The 22,853-nt window shown below is 42.7% G+C and overlaps 1 protein-coding gene and 1 pseudogene across 1 annotated transcript in view; both read left to right on the top strand.

The window, feature by feature from the left end:
* Positions 1-7,546: 7,546 nt before the first annotated feature.
* Positions 7,547-8,749, top strand: LOC115101212 (glutamine synthetase-like; annotated as a pseudogene).
* Positions 8,750-13,655: 4,906 nt separating this feature from the next.
* The window catches only part of arrdc1b (arrestin domain containing 1b), a 55,898-nt gene continuing 46,700 nt past the window's right edge, over positions 13,656-22,853 (top strand). The window contains exon 1 of the mRNA XM_029620518.2: positions 13,656-13,852. Coding sequence (XP_029476378.1) covers positions 13,735-13,852 — 118 coding nt within the window. The 5' untranslated portion in view covers positions 13,656-13,734. The remainder of the gene's footprint in view (positions 13,853-22,853) is intronic.

The raw sequence follows: 22,853 nt of genomic DNA, 5'->3' as shown, positions 1-22,853 counted from the left end.
TTATGAGGCTATTGCATATCTTGTGACAAGTAACATGCATGGTAGATATATTAAACTAAAACCAGTCAGACCTACCTATGTGTAGACTAATTATGGGTCTAATGTGTAATCATAAGGTAAGTCAATTGTGTCATGTTATTTCTCTTGGCTCCCTGATCAAGAGTCCAGAAGGCTTTGCCCTGGTCAAATGAGATTGATCAAAAAAACAGATGGACAAGGGAATCACGACACGACATCCCACCCTAGCAACCGCCATGTCTCCACGGCAACATCCTCCCCTGTCCTCTTCGGTGGCATCAATAGTATTAAAAGCATAATGGTCACTTGCACAGTAGCATGTTTTCGATTAGATGACCAACTCGTACGAAGATGGTTGGGGTACACACTGTATTGATCGGTGGGGGGCATCATTTCGGCTGTAGCCTAGTCTATAGTGAGATTAGCACGGGTGGGGTAGGCTACACAGTGACAGCGCACACACTCATAGATGTGGGTGGTTATTAGGCGCAAATTAGGAAGGAGCAGGACTCGAGAAAATCTCGGTTGCAATTCCATTAGGACAAATTACTTCATTGCTCTCGAGAATAAACGGAGTATACCACGCGCGAACCCATTCTGGCTCCCGCTCCCTGGACAACCTCCTTTCCAGACTCGCGCCATCCGTCCTCTTCGAATACCTGCACAGCAGCCCGTTACCGTTCGTTCGGATGGATCCCGCTGTTCTCATCTTCCTGCTGTATATGATGATCGCTCATGAGCTGGTCTGCGGCTGGTTGCAGTACCGGAGGCAAGCTGCCAAGCCCCGCAAACGAGCCGGGCCGATGTGGAGTACCAGGTAAGGGCTATGTGAATGCTATTATGGGATGAATAACCAAATGCATCAACGGTAGTAGACTAAGGCTATTATAATGAACTTTTTTTGTGTTTGAATAACTAATATTCATCATTACAGGCTATTATGCAGTTATTACAATACAGCAGGACAAATACATTATTCATTCAGCTGTTACTCCCTCCTCTCTACCCCTCAGTGCCCGAGTTTGCCCTAGCAGCTGGCGGGTCAGTAGCCAGCCTTGCAGGACAGAGAGAGGACGAGACTGGAGGAGGGCTGCTGGGAAAAGTGGGCGACGAATTGTCAGAAAGGCCTGAGCTGGAGAGAGCATCTGTTGAGCAGAACTTCAGACAATTCCACAACCCCAGAGTGGATTGTTGGACTGAAAGACCTCTTCTTGTCTTGAACTTGGAACTTTGACAGGTTTGAAGAGCTTGATCTGCTGCAGCATCTCTTTGCTGTGATTGAGCAGCACATTGCCCATGGGGATTTGGTCAACACAGCTACGAGTCTAAACTCCGGAGAGCAGTACAACATGAGGAAATGTCTGTGGATGTGTGGGAATTTTGTCTATTTATTTGTTAATCTATATGGTCATAGTCCTCTATGTTATCATGTTATTTGGTGATGTTTGTATTCCAAATCAGCTGTTAGCCTCCCTCCAGGATCTGTCTTTTAGACCACACTTCCAAAAGAATGCTATATATTCCATCAGATCCATCCAGGAATTTTAAGTGTCCTTTTCATTTAGACACTTAATTCTTTCTCAAAGAGAAAAATACACGTTTGTCATGTTTCCCACCAATGTAGAGACCACCAGGTGTGTTTACTGTGGATGTGGCTCTAATAACGTTTGTATTAACACACACTTCTGAAATGAACCGTTGAAAGACTGTCTGTGATGGAGCAGCCAGTATACTGAACAAAATAATAATGCAACATGCAACAATTTCCGAGACTTTCCTGAGTTGCACTTAATTGAAGGAAATCAGCCTATTGAAATAAATAAATTAGGCCCTCGTCTATAGATTTGACTGGGAATACAGATATGCATATTTTGGTCACAGTTTTTTTTTTAAGGTAGGGGTGTGAATCAGAAAACCAGTCAGTATCTGGTGTGACCACCATTTGCCTCATGCAGCGTGACACATCTCCTTCTCATTGAGTTGATTGTGGCCTGTGGAATGTTGTCCCTCTCCTATTCAATGCCTGTGCGAAGTTGCTGGATATTGGTGGGAACAGGAACACGCTATTGTACACGTCGATCCAGAGCATCCCAAACATGCTCACATGTCTGGTGAGTATGCAAGCCATAGAAGAACTGGGACATTTTCAGCTTCCAGGAATTGTGTACAGATTCTTGTGACATGGTGCCATGCATTATCATGCTGAAACATGAGGTGATGGCGGCAGATGAATGGCACAACAATGGGCTTCAGGATCTCGATATGGTATCTCTGTGCATTCAAATTGCCATCGATAAAATGCAATTTGTTTTGTTTTCCATAGCTTATCCCTGCCCATACCATAACCCCATCACCACCATGGGGCACTGTTCACAACATTGACATCAGCAAACCGCTCACCCACATGATGCCATACATGTGGTCTGCGATTGAGGCCAATTGGACGTACTGCCAAACTCTCTAAAATGCTATTGGAAGCCATATATGGTATAGAAATGAACATGACATTTTCTGGCAATAGCACTGTTGGACACTCATGCAGTTAGCATGCCAATTGCGCTATCCCTAAAAACTTGAGACATCTGTGGCATTGTGTTGTGTGACAAAACTGCACATTTTAGAGTAGCCCAATATTGTCCACAGCACAAGGTGCACCTGTGTAATGATCATGCTGTTTAATTAGCTTCTTGATATGCCTCACCTGTCAGGTGGATGGATTATCTTGCCAAATGAGAAATATTCACTAGCAGGGATTTAAACACATTTGTGCACAACATTTGAAAGAAATCTTTTTTTTTTGTGTGTATGGAACATTTTTGGGATATTTTATTTCAGCTCATGAAACATGGGACCAACACTTTACATGTTGTGTTAATATTTTTGTTCAGTATATATCAAATATGTTGTGTAAGAGCACAATATTGGACTGTTGTATCGAATACAAAAGAATAAGAGACTTGATCGGAGAGAATGTTACATGTCAATTTTGGTAATGGCCTGCAAAACATAGCATTCCCTTTGAAACACCATTGCATTAGAACTTTATTTGCATCTTTTTCTTATAAAATTGGAGGAAGGATTCAGTGGCTTCATACCTACTTTTCAAAAGATGACTCATCCAGTTTAGGCTTACATAGCACCTCTCCCAATCTCAGTATATTATCTGATTATACACGAGAGAGACACCCGATCTCTCCCTCCTGTAGTCGTTGACTTTGTCAGCAGACGTTGAGCATTGTGCCACATCAGACTCAGAAATACCCACCCCTTCTGTCCTGTGGCCAGTCCCCCAATGTCAGATCAGTAGTCCGTGTCATTAGAAGACCGTGTCGGTCTCAGGAAAGCCAGCCTAGTGGAAAAGTAGGTGTGTTTCATAAGGAGCCGTCCTCCGTACTGGCCTGTAAATGTGTGCTCTTGTGCACTGAGCTGCTTACAATGCATGGATCACTAAACAGCGCTAGTCCTCTCTCAGCAGATGGCCCGCCTGCGATAGCACAGGTGGGTGCTCATGTTTTATTTTTCATGGGAAGGAAGCATTTGGCTGCCGCAGTCTTCCTGGTTCAAAGGTCCATGCTTGTCGAAATCTGGTTGTATTTTTGTAAGAGGGTTTTGTGTTCATTTAGGGGTTAACATGTGTAGGATGTCAACAAATATAACAGCATTTGAAATTGTTGTTGGTGTTTGCATATAGGATCACATTGTGAATTTGAGTTGGTCGGTGCTTTTGCATCTCTTCAGTTAATTTTTTTCACAGATGTGGACCTGTGAAACACTAAAGGATGTTGTCAACTCAAAGTTAAATGTACATCATAAGACTTACATAGTTGACAACTAGTCAAAGCCGGATGTAGATTACGGAAACCTTTTTAGAAACAAGTTTAGTGTGTTTTAATGTTAATTAAAATGTTTGTGTAATTAATTATACGGTAAGACAATGAACTTCAAAGCAGTTTAACTAGTTGATTGATAGCTCAGCTGTCAGTGATGAGAGGAAATGTGAGCCTCTCTCTTCCATGTCACAACAAGCTAATTTCCATAACCTGTGTAAAAACTCTAAATGGGTTTAGACGTCTCAATCGACTTGGATGATCTGAGGCTGACAGGAAGAGAGACCAGAGCCCTGCTTCAGTAGAATCAACTCTCCTCACGTCACCCATAAAACAGCAAGTGAAGAAGTTGGAAGTTTGGATGATGTAAAAGAAAGTGAAACGCCTCGCCCACTGGGCACACACTGGTTAAATCGACGTTGTTTCCACGTCATTTCATTGAAATGACATTGAACCAATGTGGACTGGCTGTTGAACTGATGTCTGTGCCCAGTGGGAGGACATGCTTTACATTAATTTAATGTGTGCACAACCAGCTAAACTTACCAGGTGTCAGGTAGAGCAAATTGTTCAATATAAACTAAATAAAACTCACAAATACCGTTGTGTGCTCACAAATGATACATTTTGTTAAAGAGGTTTTTTGATGAAGACCAATTGACAAAAGATTATTGTCCTAGAAAAACATGATATGTGGGAGAATACAACCGTGTGCAGGTTTATTTTGTATGCCTCTTCTTTCTGCACTGTATGTCTACACTGTAACGGAGAACTGTAAATTATATAGTAATTTGGTGTATTATCATCAGTAAAATTACTCTGCAGCATACTGTAAATTATTGTGGGAAAATATGGGCATGGAAAGAATTGCTGTATTACGAATGGTACTGTAATTCCATCTGACAGAATACAGTACCGTACCATACCTTTTAGAGCGCCAAAAACCTCTTGACCACTAGTGGGTGCATGGTATTGTGGTTTCTGGTTCATTATCATATTTTTGCGTTTGCCTTGGAAGAGGTTGTATTTGTTGCAACCATGAGTGAGAATCCTGTAACAATTTAACTCCTATGTGGTTACAATGCCCCATCTATTTGTATAGGGTACAGATCGGAGTGGCAGCAAGTCTTTAACCTTAAATGGTTGAACATTTTGCCATATTCTTTGGTCTGTTTTGTCCTGTAGTCGCTGCCAGCTTGGAAGCCGTTGTTAAGGCCTACAGAACTGTAAGTGATATAAAACACCAAATATTCTTGAATATACTGTTATGTGTAAACACTTTACATAGCAGCCAACCTACTAGCACCAATACCTTGTAATTACAGTAAAATACTGTGAAATACAAGCCCCTACACTCAATTAATTTAATTCATCCATTAATTCATTCCGATTCTAATAGCGTTGACTTTTTTACAGTATAATACAGTAAATTTTACGGTATATTATTGTGTCATTACTTGCTTTTATACCGTATTTATATTACATTAAGTGTTCTGTAATATTAAATACATAATTGTACTTGCCACAGAGCTGCCTGTAAGCCACTGTAAAATTCACAGTAACCCTTTATAGCGGATCCATCACAGCATTCAGATTCTGAATGTTTTGTTTGTTTCTAGAGGGGTCGCGAATTTAGGCTTTTTCTTGTTGTTTGATTATGCTCCTGACAATCCCCCATTTGGCTTTAGTGGTTTGTTTACACAGAGGTAGAGGTGGATTGTTGACCTATAGTCTTACTGTTGTTTAGCCAATGCTGTTTTCAGACAAACACAAAGACCTGTATGGTTGAAATGCTGCTGAAAGCAACAGAAATCCACCCGGCTTTGGGTGGATCAAAGGATTTGCCCCATCAAAAGATTAGGATCTAAATACATTTTGTGAAATAAAATCAAATTCTAATTTGCATAGAGTACAAGGGAATGGAATGGAACAGGAATAACAATACAAAATATGGTCTTGTGCAACACCTGATGACATTGTCTGATGAAACAACCATGAGGAATTACCTGCTGAACTATGTGTCACTATACAGCAAGTGTTCTCAAGTATCTGTTTCTCTGTCATTTTAACCCCCTTAGACTCTAAGCCATGGCATCTGTGTCAGTCAGCTCTCATCTAAACAAGGCCATCTATCAGCACTACCTGTCCCTCCCTCAGGGGACCTGTGCCACGTTATCTACATCTGGATCGATGGCTCCGGGGAGGGGCTGAGGAACAAGACTCGTAACCTGGACAAAGAGCGCTGGGAATAGAAGGTAACTTACCAGACCACAAGGTTTAACTGTGTGGCCAAAACTTCCCACTCAGCAAAACATGTTTTTTTCCTTTGTACCCCTGCAGGAAGGTAAAAAGAAGTTCTGACTTTGACTTGTAGTGTTTACCTGACAAGAAAGCATACTTGTCCAGAGGTGACATGTATAATAAAGTTTTGCTTGCTTCATCAAGCCCAAAGCATTAGGCCCATCTCGCAGAACATTTGATCTCTAGTACAGTGATGTTAATGCTCGAATTGATATTGGCAGAACTTTGATGGCTCCAGCACCTACCAGATCCAGGGATCCAACAGTGACAGGTATCTGATCCCAGCGGCTATGTTCCCCCTCAGGAGACTGAAAAGATTTGGCATGGGTCCTCAGATCCTCAGGTTCTACAGATGCACCATCAAGAGCATCCTGACGGGTTGCATCACTGCCTGGTACGGAAACTGCTCGGCCTCCGACTGCAAGGCACTACAGAGGGTAGTGTGAACAGCCCAGTACATCACTGGGCCAAGCTTCCTGCCATCCAGGACCTCTATACCAGGCGGTGTCAGACGAAGGCCCTAAAAATGGTCAAAGACTCCAGCCACCCTAGTCATAGACTGTGCTCTCTGCAACTGCACGGCAAGCGGTACCGGAGCGCCAAGTTTAGGTCCAAGAGGGTTCTAAACAGCTTCTACCCTGAGCTATAAGACTCTTGAACATCTAGTCAAATGGCTACCCAGACTATTTGCAGTGCCCTCTCACCCCCTCTTTACACCACTGCAACTCTCTGTTGTCATCTATGCATTGTCCCTTCAATAACTTTACCGACATGTACATACTACCTCAAATAACCGGTGTCCCCGTGCATTGACTCTGTATCGGTACCCCCCTGTATATAGTCATGCTTTTGTTATTTCCCTGCTGCTCTTTAATTACCTGTTACTTTTATCTCTTATTCTTATTTGTATTTTTTTTAAACTGCATTGTTGGTTAGGCCCTCGTAAGTAAGCAAGCATTTCACTGCGCATGTGACTAATAAAATTTGATTTGATGTTCCGGGACCATTTCATCCTGTCACCCAACAAACTGGTACTGTGTGAGGTCCTTAAGTACAACCGCTTGCCTGCAGGTACTTGTAAAAAAAAAAAAAAAATACTGTCAGAGATCACTTTTCTACATCAGTTGACAGGGACCAACTGGTTATGGTCAAGATAAACAGCAGCCTGTAGGCTTTGACTGTCTAATATTTCCCTGTCAATCAAACTAACCCGACAGTATGCCTATTCTCTCCTATACAGAGTGTAACATACTTTCAGGCTGTAAGAAGGTGAAGGACTATACCCCCTAGTTTTGAATGGAGCAGGAGTACACTCTACTAGGGATGGATGGTCACCCTTATGGCTGGCCCCAAAATGGATTCCCAGGTCCCCAAGGTGACTGACTCTATTGTATTATACCATGTGTCCTTGTTCATTTCATAATGTAAATGGTCTTGTGCACTCGGAAAAGCACTACATATATTAAATCTACCTCAATCTATATGTCCATATACAATCTTAATGTTATTAAATAGGCCTTTGAATTTGGTTCCATTTAACTCTCTCTCTTTCTCTTTCAGGTCCACACTACTTGGTTGGTGCAGACGATATCTATGGCAGGGACATTGTGGAGTGTCACTACAAGGCATGTCTCTATTCTGGGCTCAGAATCTGTGGCCAGAATGTTGAGGTCATGCCGACTCAGTAAACTTTGACTTTTTTTCCTCCAATGCTGTATAAGAAGTCTTTCAGGATGGTTTTAAAGGGGAACTGGAACGGCGCGGGCTGCCACACCGAAGTTAGCACCAAGGAGATAAGTGAAGAAGGGTGGCTGCAGTGAGTATTACTGTAAAAACATTATTGCACTGTCAGGTTCTGTAAGGCTGTATAACTATGAGATTTGGTCCAATACCTAACCCCTCCCCTCTTCAAACAGACATATTGAGCAGGCCATTGAGAAGCTGAGCAAGCAACACGCCGAGCACATCCGTGTGTATGACCCTTGCGGAGGCCAGGACAACATCAGATGCCTCACAGGATTCCATGAAACCGCCATCACCCGCGACTTCTATGCCAGGGTGGCCAACCGCGGGGCCAGCATCTGGATCCCACGCTAGGTGGGCCAGGAGGAGAAGGGCTACATTGAAGACAGTCGGCCCTCCGCCAGCTGTCACCTTTATGCCATGATGGCATCACAAGCACCTGCCTGCTCGGGTGGAGGAGGAAGAGGAGAGTACATGAGAGAGTGACCAGACACATACAGTATGGTACTGTAGCTGCTGGTTCGGGGAAACCGGCCCGTTACATGATCGTAGAAGAGAACTATATTGTAGCCAAAGCAATCTGTAGTGATGTTTTTTGTTTTGCTGACTTTGAAGAGTCATTACTTGAAGGTAGGTTGAATGTTTATGGTCAATTATAGTTTTACATCTTTCAGATTACAGCTGGTCCAATTGGCATATTATTCAGTTTGTCTTAAATTGAGATTAAATATAGAGGTGCAGAATTGAATGAGCCGCAGGCTCTTTAAAATGACCACTAGGTGGAATCATGATGCAAGTTTTGATTGTCATCCCTCATACTGGACATGAATGACAATAAAATGAATAGCACGATAAACTCACATTAACCTTTGATTGTAAATTATTTGAATATATTGACAACACATGACAACCAGTCAAATTAGACTGTAAATGCATTGAATCAGGTTAGCTTATTTATTACCAACATGTCAGCTGTGGTTAAAACAACACACACATCAACGTCAAGCCATACTGCATCTCACCCATTGATAAAACTTGAATGGTGATGGAATGGTATTACTTTAGTTTGGCTTCATGAATTTGTCATCATCAGGGGTTGAAGTGGGAATTTGGAGGTGGAGGAGCCCTGCTCACTGTCATCTGCCATGTCTCTCCACACTTTCCTATCGTCTTATGTTCACACTCTGGCTCAACAGTAACCCTAGCCCTAACCCTAGCTTCATGTCTGCACCCTGGCTCAACCATAACCCTAACCATAACCCTAGCCCTAACCCTAGCCCTACCCCAAGCTTCATGTCTACACCCTGGCTCAGCCCTAACCCTAACCCTAGCCCTAACCATAACCCTAACCCTAACCCCATGTCTACACCCGAGCCCTAACCCTAGCCCTAACCCTAGCTTCATGTCTGCACCCTGGCCCTAACCCAAGCTTCGTGTCTACACCCTGGCTTAACCCTAACCCTAACTTCATGTCTACAACCTGGCTCAACCCGAACCCTATCCATAACCCTAACCCTAGCTTCATGTCTACACTTTTGGCTCAACCTCAACCCTAACCATAATACCCCTGGCCAGTCTCTTTGGCAAGGAGTGGAATGTTAGCTGAAGATATAAGTATTCAGACCCTTTACTCAGTAGTTCGTTGCAGCGATTGCAGCCTCGAGTCTTCTTGGTTATGATGCTATAAGCTTGACACACCTGTATTTGGGGAGTTTCTCCCATTCTTCTCTGCAGATCCTCTCAATTCCTGTCAGGTTGGATGAGGAGCGTTGCTGCACAGCTATTTTCAGGTCTCTCCAGAGATGTTTGATCGGGTTCAAGTCCGGGCTCTGGCTGGGCAACTCAAGGACATTCATAGACTTGTCCCGAAGCCACTCCTGCGTTGTCTTGGCTGTGTGCTTAGGGTCGTTGTCCTGTGTGCTTAGGGTCGTTGTCCTTCATTAAGGATCTCTCTACTTTGCTCCATTCATCTTTGCCTTAATCCTGACTAGTCTCCCTGCCGCTGAAAAACATCCCCACAGCATGATGCTGCCACCACCATGCTTCCCCGTAGGTATGGTTTCAGGTTTCCTCCGGACGTGACGCTTGGCATTCAGGCCAAAGAGTTCAATCCTGTTTTCATCAGCTCTGTCACAGTGACCAGTGGGGTCTTGGTCACCTCACTGACCAAGGCCCTTCTCCCCCAATTGCTCAGTTTGGCCGTGCGGCCAGCTCTAGGAAGAGTCTTGGTGGTTCCAAACTTTTTCCATTTAAGAATGGAGGCCACTGCGTTCTTGGCTACCTTCTGTGCCTCGACACAATCATGTCTCGGAGCTCACCGGACAATTACTTCGACCTTGGCTTGGTTTTTGCTCTGACATGCACTGCCAACTGTGGGACCTTATATAGACATGTGCGTGCCTTTCTAAATCATGTCCAATCAATTGAATTTACCACAGGTGGACTCCAGTCAAGTTGTAAAAACATCTCAAGGAGGATCAATGGATATTGGATGCACCTGAGCTCAATTTCGAGTCTCATAGCAAAGGGTCTGAATACTTATGTAAATAAGGTATTTGTGTTTTTATTTTTACTAAATGAGCAGAAACGTATAGAAAGCTGTTTTTGCTTTGTCATTGTGTTGTGTGTAGACTGCTGAGGATCTTTTTTAAATGTTAATCTATTTTAGAATAAGGCTGTAATGTAACAAAATGTGGAAAAAGTCAAGGGGTCTGAATACCTTCTGAAGGCACTATATGCTGAACATAGCTGAATCTGGGACCAATTTAACAACCGTCATCTATACAATTTGAAGGTTGGTTCAAACTGCCGTTGGTACTATGCTTGTAGTTAAATCCATAACACATCATCAAACAAACCAACAGTAAATGTCTATAAACTGGTTGCATAATACATGGGTTTACCTGATTTCAACCTAGTAGGTGTCTGGATGAGGATGTTGAGTGTAATAGCCTTCTGAGACCAGAATGGTTTATTTTTTTTATTTTTTTACATAATGTAAGTCTTTGATGTGGAAAATTAACTTATTACCTAAATATGTTATTTATTTTTTATTGTATGTGCAAAATTGTCCTCCGTAGTGGTCATTAGGACGTAAATATTAAAACATTAACATTACAGCCAATGGTACAGTAGGTGAAAAACATAGTTGCGGCATCCAGGTGTCCACTACTGAGGGCATTTCTTGATAAGCTCTTATTTATTGTGAAAAAAATAAATGACACAGTCCTCATAACTCACTTAACTATTCCTGAGATATTCACTTACTAGAAACTATTTGAATATCAAACTCACAAAAATGTTAATTAATAATGACATACATTTCCATACACACTTCCATAAAATGTGCTAATTTTGACGGCAGCCATTTAATTAAGAACCAGGAGGATAAAGTTGTCAAGGTCACACCCCCACATGTGATATCAGTGAAAAGCCAAGTGTCAATGGTGGGTGTAGCTGGTGCATGGAAGTCAGGCGCAGGAGAGCAGAGATGAATGGACAAAGCACTTTACTTAGGCAATCATAATACAGAACGCAACCGAGTCACAAAACAAATGCCCAAAGAACAAATGAGGCAGCACAAAGTATGAAACCCAAGTACAAAGTACCGGCTGCCACAAATCACGGGTATAAATAAAACCCGCTGCAACCCAGCCCGGAAGCATGCCAACCTTGACAATAAACAATACCCCACACAGACATGGAGGGAACAGAGGGCGATATACACATGTAAATTAGTAGGAGATGTAAATCAGGTGTGCAGGAAGACAAGACAAAACAAATGGAAAATTAAAGGTGGATCGGCGATGGCTAGAAGACCAGTGACGTCGACCGCCGCACGTCGCCCGAACAAGGAGAGGAACCGACTTCGGCGGAAGTCGTGACACCAAGAATGTCCTCTCAAAGGGACAACAGGACTTATACAGTGGTTTGTATGGCATCAGAGGTATGGACCAAGAACTGATGTGTACTAGAGAGGACAAAAATGAATTGCTGGATCTCAGGAGGATATGATGTGTGCTACTGATATCAAGTCCTGATATCTTAATGCCTCTATATGCTGGTGCTACTTCCATCTACGCCTTCAGTTGCCATTTCATGTGGCTATGGACTGCTGCTGGAATCACGTTTATATTCATTGATTTATCCTATGCATTTGAAAATGGCTCATAAATTCAGTAATAGAGGTGGAGTGAATGTCAAAGAGGGTAATTTCAGATACTTCTACAGGCGTTTGAACCTACAGTGAATCAGCAACCTGGAGGCATATACAACATGCTGCTTCAAAATTAAATACTTATTCAGACAAGAGAGCCATTTCCATGGATACTGGCAGTAACTTGGCAACTACTGCGTCTGTCTGTTGTCATGGAAGCATCTGTCTCATTGCATGTGATGTACTCTGCTTTTTTAACAGCCCAGTCATTGTCTCTCTCTCTCTCTCTCTCTCTCTCTCTCTCTCTCTCTCTCTCTCTCTCTCTCTCTCTCTCTCTCTCTCTCTCTCTGACACACACACAAGCTTGTGTATAGGAGTGTGTGTGTGTGTGTGCAAATGCAATAACTGTATGTTTCACAAGCTTGCACTTTAGTATATCACCTTACTACATGCACTAATAAAGCAATAAGCGTAGATAAATTACTTACTCAGCTTAAACGGGGAACAACTAGCTCCTCATTTGGGAACAGAAGTCCCATTACCACTTCAGCTTGGGAGCTCATTCTCTCCAGGACACTTTAATTCTTTTCTCTGAGAGCTATAAACTATCACATTCCTTTGCTCCAGGGGTAGGCAACCATGGTCCTGGTGTGCCGCAGTCACTTCATGTTTTTGATTTAAACACTCTGGAAAACCAGGTGTGTTGAATTTTGTCAATCACTGAACTAATCCATTAGCTCAGTTGGTCTGACGTGGTGCCCAGTTGGGACAAAATCCTGCAATATCTACGTCACTCCAGGAACAGGGTTGCCTACCTCTGCTCTGATCAGCCATCCTTTCTGAGTGAGACAAATTGCTGATGTCAGCAGCATGTAGCTAATCTCTATCTGGAGATGGGGAGTGCCCTGCTGTCTACCATTTTCTAGTGAGGTGGGGATGGAGGTGGAGATGGGTGAAGACAGGAGTAACCCACCATACAGTGTTTGATGCATCCGTCCTGTAATTCAGTGAATGTGTGGTCCAACTCAATCAATGGCTCAATGTCTGCAAAATAGCATGTTTAAGAAATATAGAACATTTCAGAGACCAATGTTGAGTAGTGTAATGTGTACTGTGGTTATTACAGTGTTATTATATTATCTCCACTGGGAGGTGTACTGTGAATATGCCAAGATGACCTAAACGCAACTGCTTGAATAACATATATTTACATTATATGGCTAGTTATGAAAGAGTAGGCTACCAACCTTGAATATTTTTTTAGAAAAAATATTTGTTATTATTAACAACAAGTATAACAAAATACACTTGCATATAATACATATTTGCTTATTGACGTCACTGCTCTTGAAAACTCGGTGGAGTGCATGCTGCAGGTGAGATTAGAGAGCCAGAGACGGAAGGGGAAGCGAGACATCCCACTCCCTCGTTTTTCTGGTTATATTACAGTCCATGAACTAGCAGACTAGACCCAGCTGCTATCGCATTGGTGCCTATCGGGAGAGCCACCCCCTTAAGCAGACCGAAACTAACCATGTTTTTCAATTGTAAACGGCCTTTAGTAGTACATCTTTATTTATCCACCATCTTCGAGAGAGCTCGGTTCAAATTTCCATAGGCGGCGGTAGACCTGTCCCTCGCGCACCATAATTCCTTTTTTTGTTGTGAGACGCGGAGGGTAGCGAAGTCATGGGCAAGCTTCAGGAATTCGATATTACTTTTACCAACAACAAAGTGGTCTACAGCCCTGGCGAATCCATAAGTGGAACTGTGAAAATTACAAGTGGTAGCTCACTGCAATATAAGGGTAAGATTGAATTATTTGTTGAAACATTTACCACTGGCTCAACGAAGCGCATTAGGATTCGAATTTGGGTGGACGAATTGCGGGAGGGGTGGAACTTTTCCGCTCTTTACATGGTTTAAATGAAAGATGCTGTCCTTAATTTCCAAAAATGACATGTATGAGTTTTCTATTGTCTATTTTATTTGCCTTTTGTCATGTAACATTGTATTAGTAGTATCCTACATTTATGTTTGGATAGCTATTGTGCATTGGTGCTGGTTAGTGGGCATGCCTGTTCTTGACTGTGACAGCTGCTGATTTCAGATGTTTACAGGAGTTTGGTAACAGTTAATTTCAGACAGTAGCAACATCCCGTAACATTATCGCATCCTGTTTAGTTCTAGTTCAGTATGACCTGTAGTTTAGTTATCATAGTTGTATATATGTTGCCAGTTATTCCAATATGATGTGGAGAAAAAACACAAGAACAGAAAGTCAACAGGTGTGGCAGTGTAGTGTTTTTTTTTTTCAAGGTGTGAATATCTGATTTTAATCTGGTCAATTACCACAGGACAGACGACAATTCAACGTCTATTCCACGTTGGTTCAACGTTTAAATGAAATTTAAATGACGTGGAAACAACGTTGATTCACACAATGTGTGCTCAGTGGATTGTTACTTAAAAAGACAGATCATTTTAGGTTTTGTATAGATTATGTTTTTGAGATGGTAGAAGGTCGAAAATAGGTTCGGTAAGGTGGAGGGCAGCTTGTGAGGTTTCCATGAAGGTACACCAAAGCACTCATTGTTTAAATTGTGTGTAGAAGTGATCTTAGATGAGATTCCTGGCAGATAATAGGGGAATGCAATCAGCCCATAGCCATAGACAACTTCACAATAAGTATATTTCACTTCACATGATATATGACCATTACACAACATCATTAACAGCTCCTTGCTTGCAATAATACAGTATATGGAATTTTCAGACTTGTGAGATAGCAGTCTCATCTCACAGACAAGCCTAGTGCGATGGCAATAATCTATTAGGCAATAAGATTTTGGCCCTTTTAAATTGGCAAGTTTGGTTACTTGAAATGCAAACCCTTCCCAGAATCACCATTAATGTAGTTTGACTAATGCCAAGTATTTTGCAAGCATCCTTTGTCTGACTTCCACTTCAATCTGTTTGCTTCCTTTATTAAACACCTGCATATGGATCTGATCTAAATTTGAAATCACACGATGTGTGTTATTCAAGTATTCCTATTAAGTTTGAATATCATATATATATTTTTTCTGTCTCAATCGTGTCGTGTGACATGGTGAATTTAAGCCAACATTTCTCAGTCTCCTTGACATTCTGAGCCTGATCCTCCTTGAAATGTATGTATTAGTAGATTAAGACCGTCCCATGTTTGCAGACCTGTGACACATCGCATTAAGACTGGTCGTGGCGCGTACTGTGATACGTTACACTGGGAGGTCATATTGGCACCGGGCCGGCCGATCACACATCCCTATGGTGACTGATGAGACTAGTAGGTGTGAGCTCCGAGGACGGAGACACTTGGGGGGGTAGTGTTAGTGGGTAGGTGTTGTCATCAGCCTAACACCAACACCCTCATAGAATCCGGCAGTTGTCAGTAGATAGTCTGTAACTTGCCTACCACATTCTCTGTTTAAGGAATACACTCACAGCATTCACATTAGACTTCTAGTGTGAAACCTGTGACCAGACCATGTTATCATCCCCCAATGTGATATATGGCACGTCCTTAGGTTAAGAGATTCTGGACCCATTTCAGGCTCTTTCTCAGGCATGACATCACCCTTTACTGTAAATGCCCGTCTATGTGATCAATGACATCATCCTTTTAGATACAATGGCTCCCCTATTTGATTGATGACATCATTATCCATTAAATGCCTTGACTCTAAATCTAATTAACGACAGAATATTTTAAATGCCCTGGCTATAACCGGATAAATTGTCTTGATTTCTTTCCGGTAGTAATGCCAGCCATGTTTTTTTAGACGGTGATTGGTGAAACATTAATACCAGACAAATAGGGTCCAGGAGTACTCTGTATTCCTATCACAGGCTGTACCCTCTCCCAATACTCTCACTATCTATCTCAAAACACCAGACATATAAACCTGTTTTTTGGAGACCGAAAGAAAATCTATGTAGATTAGTGAGAATAGAAAATACATCATGTTTTCTGTGTCCACCCCTAATGTTCAGATTCAAATTCAGAATGCCATTGTTCAAATGTATCCCATCTTCTCTTGATATGGTTGCTGCTGCCTCATTCCAAACCGATGGTGATATATACCATACTTTCCTGTGTGACAAATGTCAGCACTCTTGTCTTCTCTCCCACAGAGGTTTGTTCCTCAAGCTTCACTGCTGATTGCTGGAGGGCCACTGCCACCCCGCAGAGAGAAAGGAGGGGAAATTGGTTGAAATTGATCTCTGTCTCCTAGCCACACCATTGTCCGTGAGCTACCTAGTGCCTACACAATCAGCCTAGTCTCTCCTCTCGTTTAGTCAGTCTGCATGAAGTCTGTAAGGCCCCAGGAGACAATGGGTCCTCAAGAGCTTTTTAAAATCATTCTGCTGATGTGTAGCCATGTCTATTTGGCTCTAGAGCCAGCCCTAGCAAGCCCTGAATCATGTTGAGGAACTGCATCAGACACTGCATTAACACCAGGTTATTGTATTTCATTCTGTCATCGTCACTATATGCAACAGGACTGCTGTGAGGATATTTTAGTAAAGGAGATCAATCGGGTGTGTCGTTTCTGTGGATAAATATGTGCTTTTGTGTGTATACACTATCTGGCACTACAGTACATACTATTATGTGTATGCTATCCATTACATGGATGTCTTCAGTATGTGAGCTTTATGGACTGGCTCAATACCTGCCTTGCATCTGCATTGTGGTCTGAGTGAGGTGTATACAGTTACCCAGTGTTGTACAGCAACAAATAGAATAGCAAGAACAGTGGTGTGGTGCAGCCTATGGTGTGTCTGTATGTAGAGACGGACCTTGAATGATGAGGGAGATTCACTGGCCCACTGTATTATTGATGAAGAGTAGAGCATTAGTCTATTTCCATTGATTATCTAGCAGAGGAAGACAAACACAAGGGGCGGCAGCATTGGGCCAGTAACCGAAAGGTTGCTAGATCAAATCCCCGAGCTGGCAAGGTAAAAAAAACTGTCATTCTGCCCCTGAGCAAGGCAGTTAACCCACTGTTCCCCAGGCGCCGTGTATGTTGATTATGGCAACCCCTCACATAAAGGCTAGCTCAGGTAGGCATAGGTAGACCAAGGCGTTCTGTTTTTCTTTGGTTACTTAGCATTCATTCAGTGGCAGGGGAACCCACAGAGTCAATAATAAGACTGTGACCGTCCCTTTATAGATCTGACGTGGTGGCTGTGAGAATCATGGTGTCTATTACATGTATGTTCACTGTACTGCTCTGTGTTGACTGGCTGGCTGTCTTTCCTGGAGCTTCCCCTGGGTGAGCAGCATGGTGGGCCCCAGTCTGAATATGTGACCCGATTCAGGAAACTAGGCGTAGGTCGCAAGTCACGACTTCACAGGAGAGCAGTTTCAATGTAAAAACAATTTTTATCGAAATGTGTTTTTTTTGTTGGCAGAAATGCCTTCTTGAACATGTTAACTTTCATGTGCCTTAATAACAAACTTGTATGCCATCTGTAAATATGAATAAAATTGTTCAATTATGAGCCTTGTTGGTTAAGCCACATAAAAAGATAGCAACCTTCCACCTAGTCATGATTGGCTGAGATAATGAGTGGGCTGGACACGCCGAGAGATGAGTTCGGATTGGTCTGCCATATAGAGGGCTTTTGTCTATTTTAGCTGGTCAGTCTGTGTTGGAATTCTGTCGAACGCTGATTTTTTAAAATGTAGCTGCATAATGTTTGCTCTCCACTTTCTGGAGGATCGAGTCTTGAAATCAGTGGAATTAGAGTACGATAGCTAAAGAGATGGCGAAAACACTTGTTTCCGGATTACGTCTTAAAACTAAAACCATTTGTGGCATATATTCATGACAGGGAGACGCGTCCACCATGTATGTAAGATAGTCTAGCTAGCTACATTTTCAGATATTACACGTTTAACATTTTTACAAAGTGGTTTCATTTCAAGCTAAAATGTATTGTTAGCTACTGTTAGCTGGCTGGCTCCCTAGCTAACGTTAGGTGGCTGGCTCGTTAGCTAACGTGACGTGATGTGTGTGATCTTACATGTTGTTTGCCTAGCTACGTTCCTTGTTTACCTAGGTAGCTAGCTACAACACCCATTGAATATGGCCGGTGTCAGTAAAAGACAGCAAAAAAGCATAATGAAATTGTTGCCAGCAGAGCTGGTTAGGCTGTTTTCATGTTATCCAGAGGTAAACAAATTATCGGCCAGAGCGTTAACGAGATGTGTGGGGCTAAAGCTTAAGAGGGTGTGAACGATGCTGAATGGGTGTAGACAAAGAAGAGCTCTCTCACCGAAACACTAAAATGCCATTTTCTCAAAAGTGAGTTGACAAGTTTATCAACTTTCAAAGCAGAATTACTTTCCCATTGTTCTTCAAATGCAATGTACGATATACCATTTTGTAGCTCTGAGTCTCTACTTTTATCCAATGTAAAAAAACAGAAATTCAAATATTGCTACATAAGACTGAATCCAGGTGGTGAGTCACATATAGACATCTGATACAGTAAGGTAACCCCACTGTATTGATACTGCTGGTTTCATCAGGCTTTGGGAAGCTTGTGGTCAGGATGTATATAATTGACTCACACATTTGATGTCCATCTGACTGTCACTGGAAGTGTCCAATTATGAGGCTGGTAAGGAAATGAAACTAACATTTCAGGTGAAAACGCCACATCAGTCTGATGAAGTCCCATCAAAGGGCTCTTCGAGAGTTATACGTAAGGGAGGCTGGTTTTTCCCAACCTGACATTTCAGGTGAAAACGCTATCTGATAACCTCTTGCAACTAGGCCAATAAAGAGAAACCAGAAACGAAACCGGTTTTCAGACCCAGTATGGATGGTTGATACTAGCATCTGGTCTGTTGTTCTTTTGAAGTGGCCAGTAATGCATGTTTGGTTTAACTGTACAAGCCAAAGCAGACTGTAAAGAGCAAGGTGGGGAAATTAGACCTGGACCTATTCATCCTGTTTGTTTGTAGCTGGCTGATAATGGATGACGCCTGCGCTTGCAGAAAACAGAAACAGACAAACATTTACTGTAACCCAACACTCATGAACTGTAACGGGAACAACTGCCCTCATGTCAACAACACTAAAGTCACTCTTTACTTTCTCCTGGCATGTGCTGTTTCCATGACTGACTAGCATGTTTCAGTTTGCCTTGCTAGGCTTACAAAACACAAGGCTTTCAAACACGTCATTTGGATGGTGCGACTGTGCAAGGTTTTGTTATCACTCTCAGTTTGACATTTTATGGTTCATTCCCTGGTGACCTGGGAAACCACCAACCAGCATGAACCTTGATGACTCTTCCGTCTCCCCCAGTTCAGCACACACTCCCTGCCTTCCTGGCTGCAAATTGTAGTGAGTCACAAAGAAAGCCTTCCCCACAGGGCCAGAGACTCAGTTTCTCCCTGGTCTGTCTAGATTGAGGGGTTTGACTAAATCATGATATCATCATAGCCCTGAAGTAGTGTGAAGGGAAGGTTGTTGGTGATTAACCTAGATGTATCAGACTCAGGTGGCAAAAGGCCCAATCATCAGACTTTGACTAGACTACTTACCAAGGGTAAAAAAAATATTTATACAATATTGTTTCATGGCATCCCTAACAGCCACCAACCACTACCTCCCCCTTGGCTTAGATATGATTGAACCTTTTCTGGCCTGCGTACCCCAACTCCCTCATAAACCCCTAATCTATCAGAATCCCTTGGTGGAATCCCACCCCTTCCTCACCTCACACATCTCCCCCACTCTTTTTTTCTAAGTTAACAAGACTTAGTTCCCTTATTGTATTGTAATATTGTAATATCTGCATGGCTAGTGTACTTGGCTCCACTGGAGACATTGGTTTTAGTAGACTTCCTTTCCGCTTGTCTCTTCTGCAATGATCTGTAAGACTTGAAAGGTGTAAGCAACAAGTTCATTCTCATCATTTGACTGGCTTTAACTTGTTCAATCGTTACAGATCCATGAAGTCAGAGGAACGGATGTACTGGTGACTGCCAAAATAAAGCAAACACCAACATAAAGTGTCTTAATAGGGCATTGGTAGAGTTGGGACAATATGGACAAAAATCCATATTGCAATAAATTGCCTAAATTAATGTGATAACGATAAATAGAAAGATAATTAATGTCCAATAAAAAAATATGATCCTTTAAACTACTAGTACTAGTTTGATTGTTGTAGCCATCAATTGTCCCATTAACAGTCACCCATTTTAGCAAACATATTTCATTTCAAACTTCACATTCCTCTAGTAAATATTGTTGTAATGAACGATATGTGACCGACGGCCTTGATTTGGTCTTATGTGTTTATTATTATTATTTTTTAAATTCTACCCCCTTTTTTTCTCCCCAATATCCAATTGTTAGTAGCTACCATCTTGTCTCATCGCTACAACTCCCGATTTCGTGGTATCCAATTGTTAGTACCTACCATCTTGTCTCGTCGCTACAACTCCCGTACGGGCTCGGGAGAGACGAAAGTTGAAAGTCATGCGTCCTCCAATACACAACCCAACCAAGCCGCACTGCTTCTTAACACAGCGCGCATCCAACCCGGAAGCCAGCCGCACCAATGTGTTGGAGGAAACACCGTGCACCTGGTAACCTTGGTTGGCGCGCACTGCGGCCGGCCTGCCACAGGAGTCGCTGGTGCGTGATGAGACAAGGATATCCCTACCGGCCAAGCCCTCCCTAACCCGGACGACGCTATGTCAATTGTGCGTCGCCCCACAGACCTCCCGGTCGCGGCCGTTTTATGTGTCTTGTGTGTTTTTTTAAACATTTGATGAAAGGAGAGACACAGAGCTACAAAATAGTATATTATACACTGCAACAAACTAACATGGTCCAAGCTGATCAAGACAGTCATGAAGAGGGCACGACAAAACCTATTCCCCTCAGGAGACTGAAAAAGATTTGGCATGGGTCCTCAGATCCTCAAAAGGTTCTACAGCTGCACCATCAAGAGCATCCTGACTGGTTGCATCACTGCCTGGTATGGCAACTGTTCAGCCTCCGACCGCAAGGCACTACAGAGGGTAGTGCGAACGGCCCAGTACATCACTGGGGCCAATCTTCCTGCCATCCAGGACCTCTATACCAGGCCGTGGAAGGAGGCCCTAAAAATTGTCAGACTCCAGCCACCCTAGTTATTGACGGCAAGCGGTACCGGAGAGCCAAGTCTAGGTCCAAGAGGCTTCTGAACAACTTCTACCCCCAAGCCATAAGACTCCTGAACATCTAGTCAAATGGCTACCCGGACTATTTGCATTGTCCCCTCCCCCCCTTTACACTACTGCTACTCTCTGTTGTCATCTATGCACAGTCACTTTAATAACTTTACCTACATGTACATATTACCTCAACTAACCGGTGTCCCCGCACATTGACTCTGTATTGGTACCCCCCTGTATATAGTCTCGCTATTGTTATTTTACTGCTGCTCTTTAATAATTACTTGTTACTTTTATCTCTTATTCTTGTCCATATTTTAAACTGCATTGTTGGTTTTGGGCTCGTAAGTAAGCATTTCACTGTAAGGTGTACACCTGTTGTATTCGGCGCATGTGACTAATACAATTTGATTTCATTTGAACAGGCGGCATTGTAACACAAAGTAGTTTAATCCAGAGGGCTGAAAAGCGTTCTAGAATGTCAAAAAATATGCAGACAAGAACGTATCGATTTCAAGTGTTGGCTGTGCCTGCCACCAGTGCCCCAGTGGAGAGAGTGTTTAGTCATGGAGGCCTCATCATGCGCCCTCATCGTGCCAGGCTCACTGCAAAACGCTGACAAACTTGATCTTTCTGAAATGTAACCTGTCTGCAACATAAATATTCTCCGTCTTAGGGCACAGGATGTAATTTGCTACTTGTATTTCTGTTAAATGTCATGGTCAGTAAGTATATTTGAGGAATAATCAAATCAAATTTATTTGTCACATACACATGGTTAGCAGATGTTATTGCGAGTGTAGCGAACTGCTTGTGCTTCTAGTTCCAACAGTAATAACCAACGAGTAATCTAACCTAATAATTCCACAACTACTACCTTATACACACAAGTGTAAAGGGATAAAGAATATGTACATAAAGATATATGAATGAGTGATGGTACAGAACGGCATAGGCAAGATGCAGTAGATGGTATCGAGTACAGTATATACATATGAGATGAGTAAAGTGGCATAGTTTAAAGTGGCTAGTGATATATTTTACATCAATTTCCATCAATTCCCATTATTAAAGTGGCTGGAGTTGAGTAAGTGTGTTGGCAGCAGCCACTCAATGTTAGTGGTGGCTGTTTAACAGTCTGATTGCCTTGAGATAGAAGCTGTTTTTCAGTCTCTCGGTCCCAGCTTTGATGCACCTGTACTGACCTCGCCTTCTGGATGATAGCGGGGTGAACAGGCAGTGGCTCGGGTGGTTGTTGTCCTTGATGATCTTATGGCCTTCCTGTGACATCGGGTAGTGCAGACCTCACTACCCTCTGGAGAGCCTTACGGTTGTGGGCGGAGCAGTTGCCGTACCAGGCGGTGATATAGCCCGACAGGATGCTCTCGATTGTGCATCTGTAGAAGTTTGTGAGTGTTTTTGGTGACAAGCCGAATTTCTTCAGCCTCCTGAGGTTGAAGAGGCACTGCTGCGCCTTCTTCACGATGCTGTCTGTGTGGGTGGACCAATTCAGTTTGTCTGTGATGTGTATGCCGAGGAACTTAAAACTTACTACCCTCTTCACTACTGTCCC

Source organism: Oncorhynchus nerka, linkage group LG19, assembly GCF_034236695.1.
Source record: "Oncorhynchus nerka isolate Pitt River linkage group LG19, Oner_Uvic_2.0, whole genome shotgun sequence".
NCBI lineage: Eukaryota > Metazoa > Chordata > Actinopteri > Salmoniformes > Salmonidae > Oncorhynchus > Oncorhynchus nerka.
Note: the sequence above shows the minus strand (reverse complement) of the source record. Positions and strands in the feature narration are given on the sequence as shown.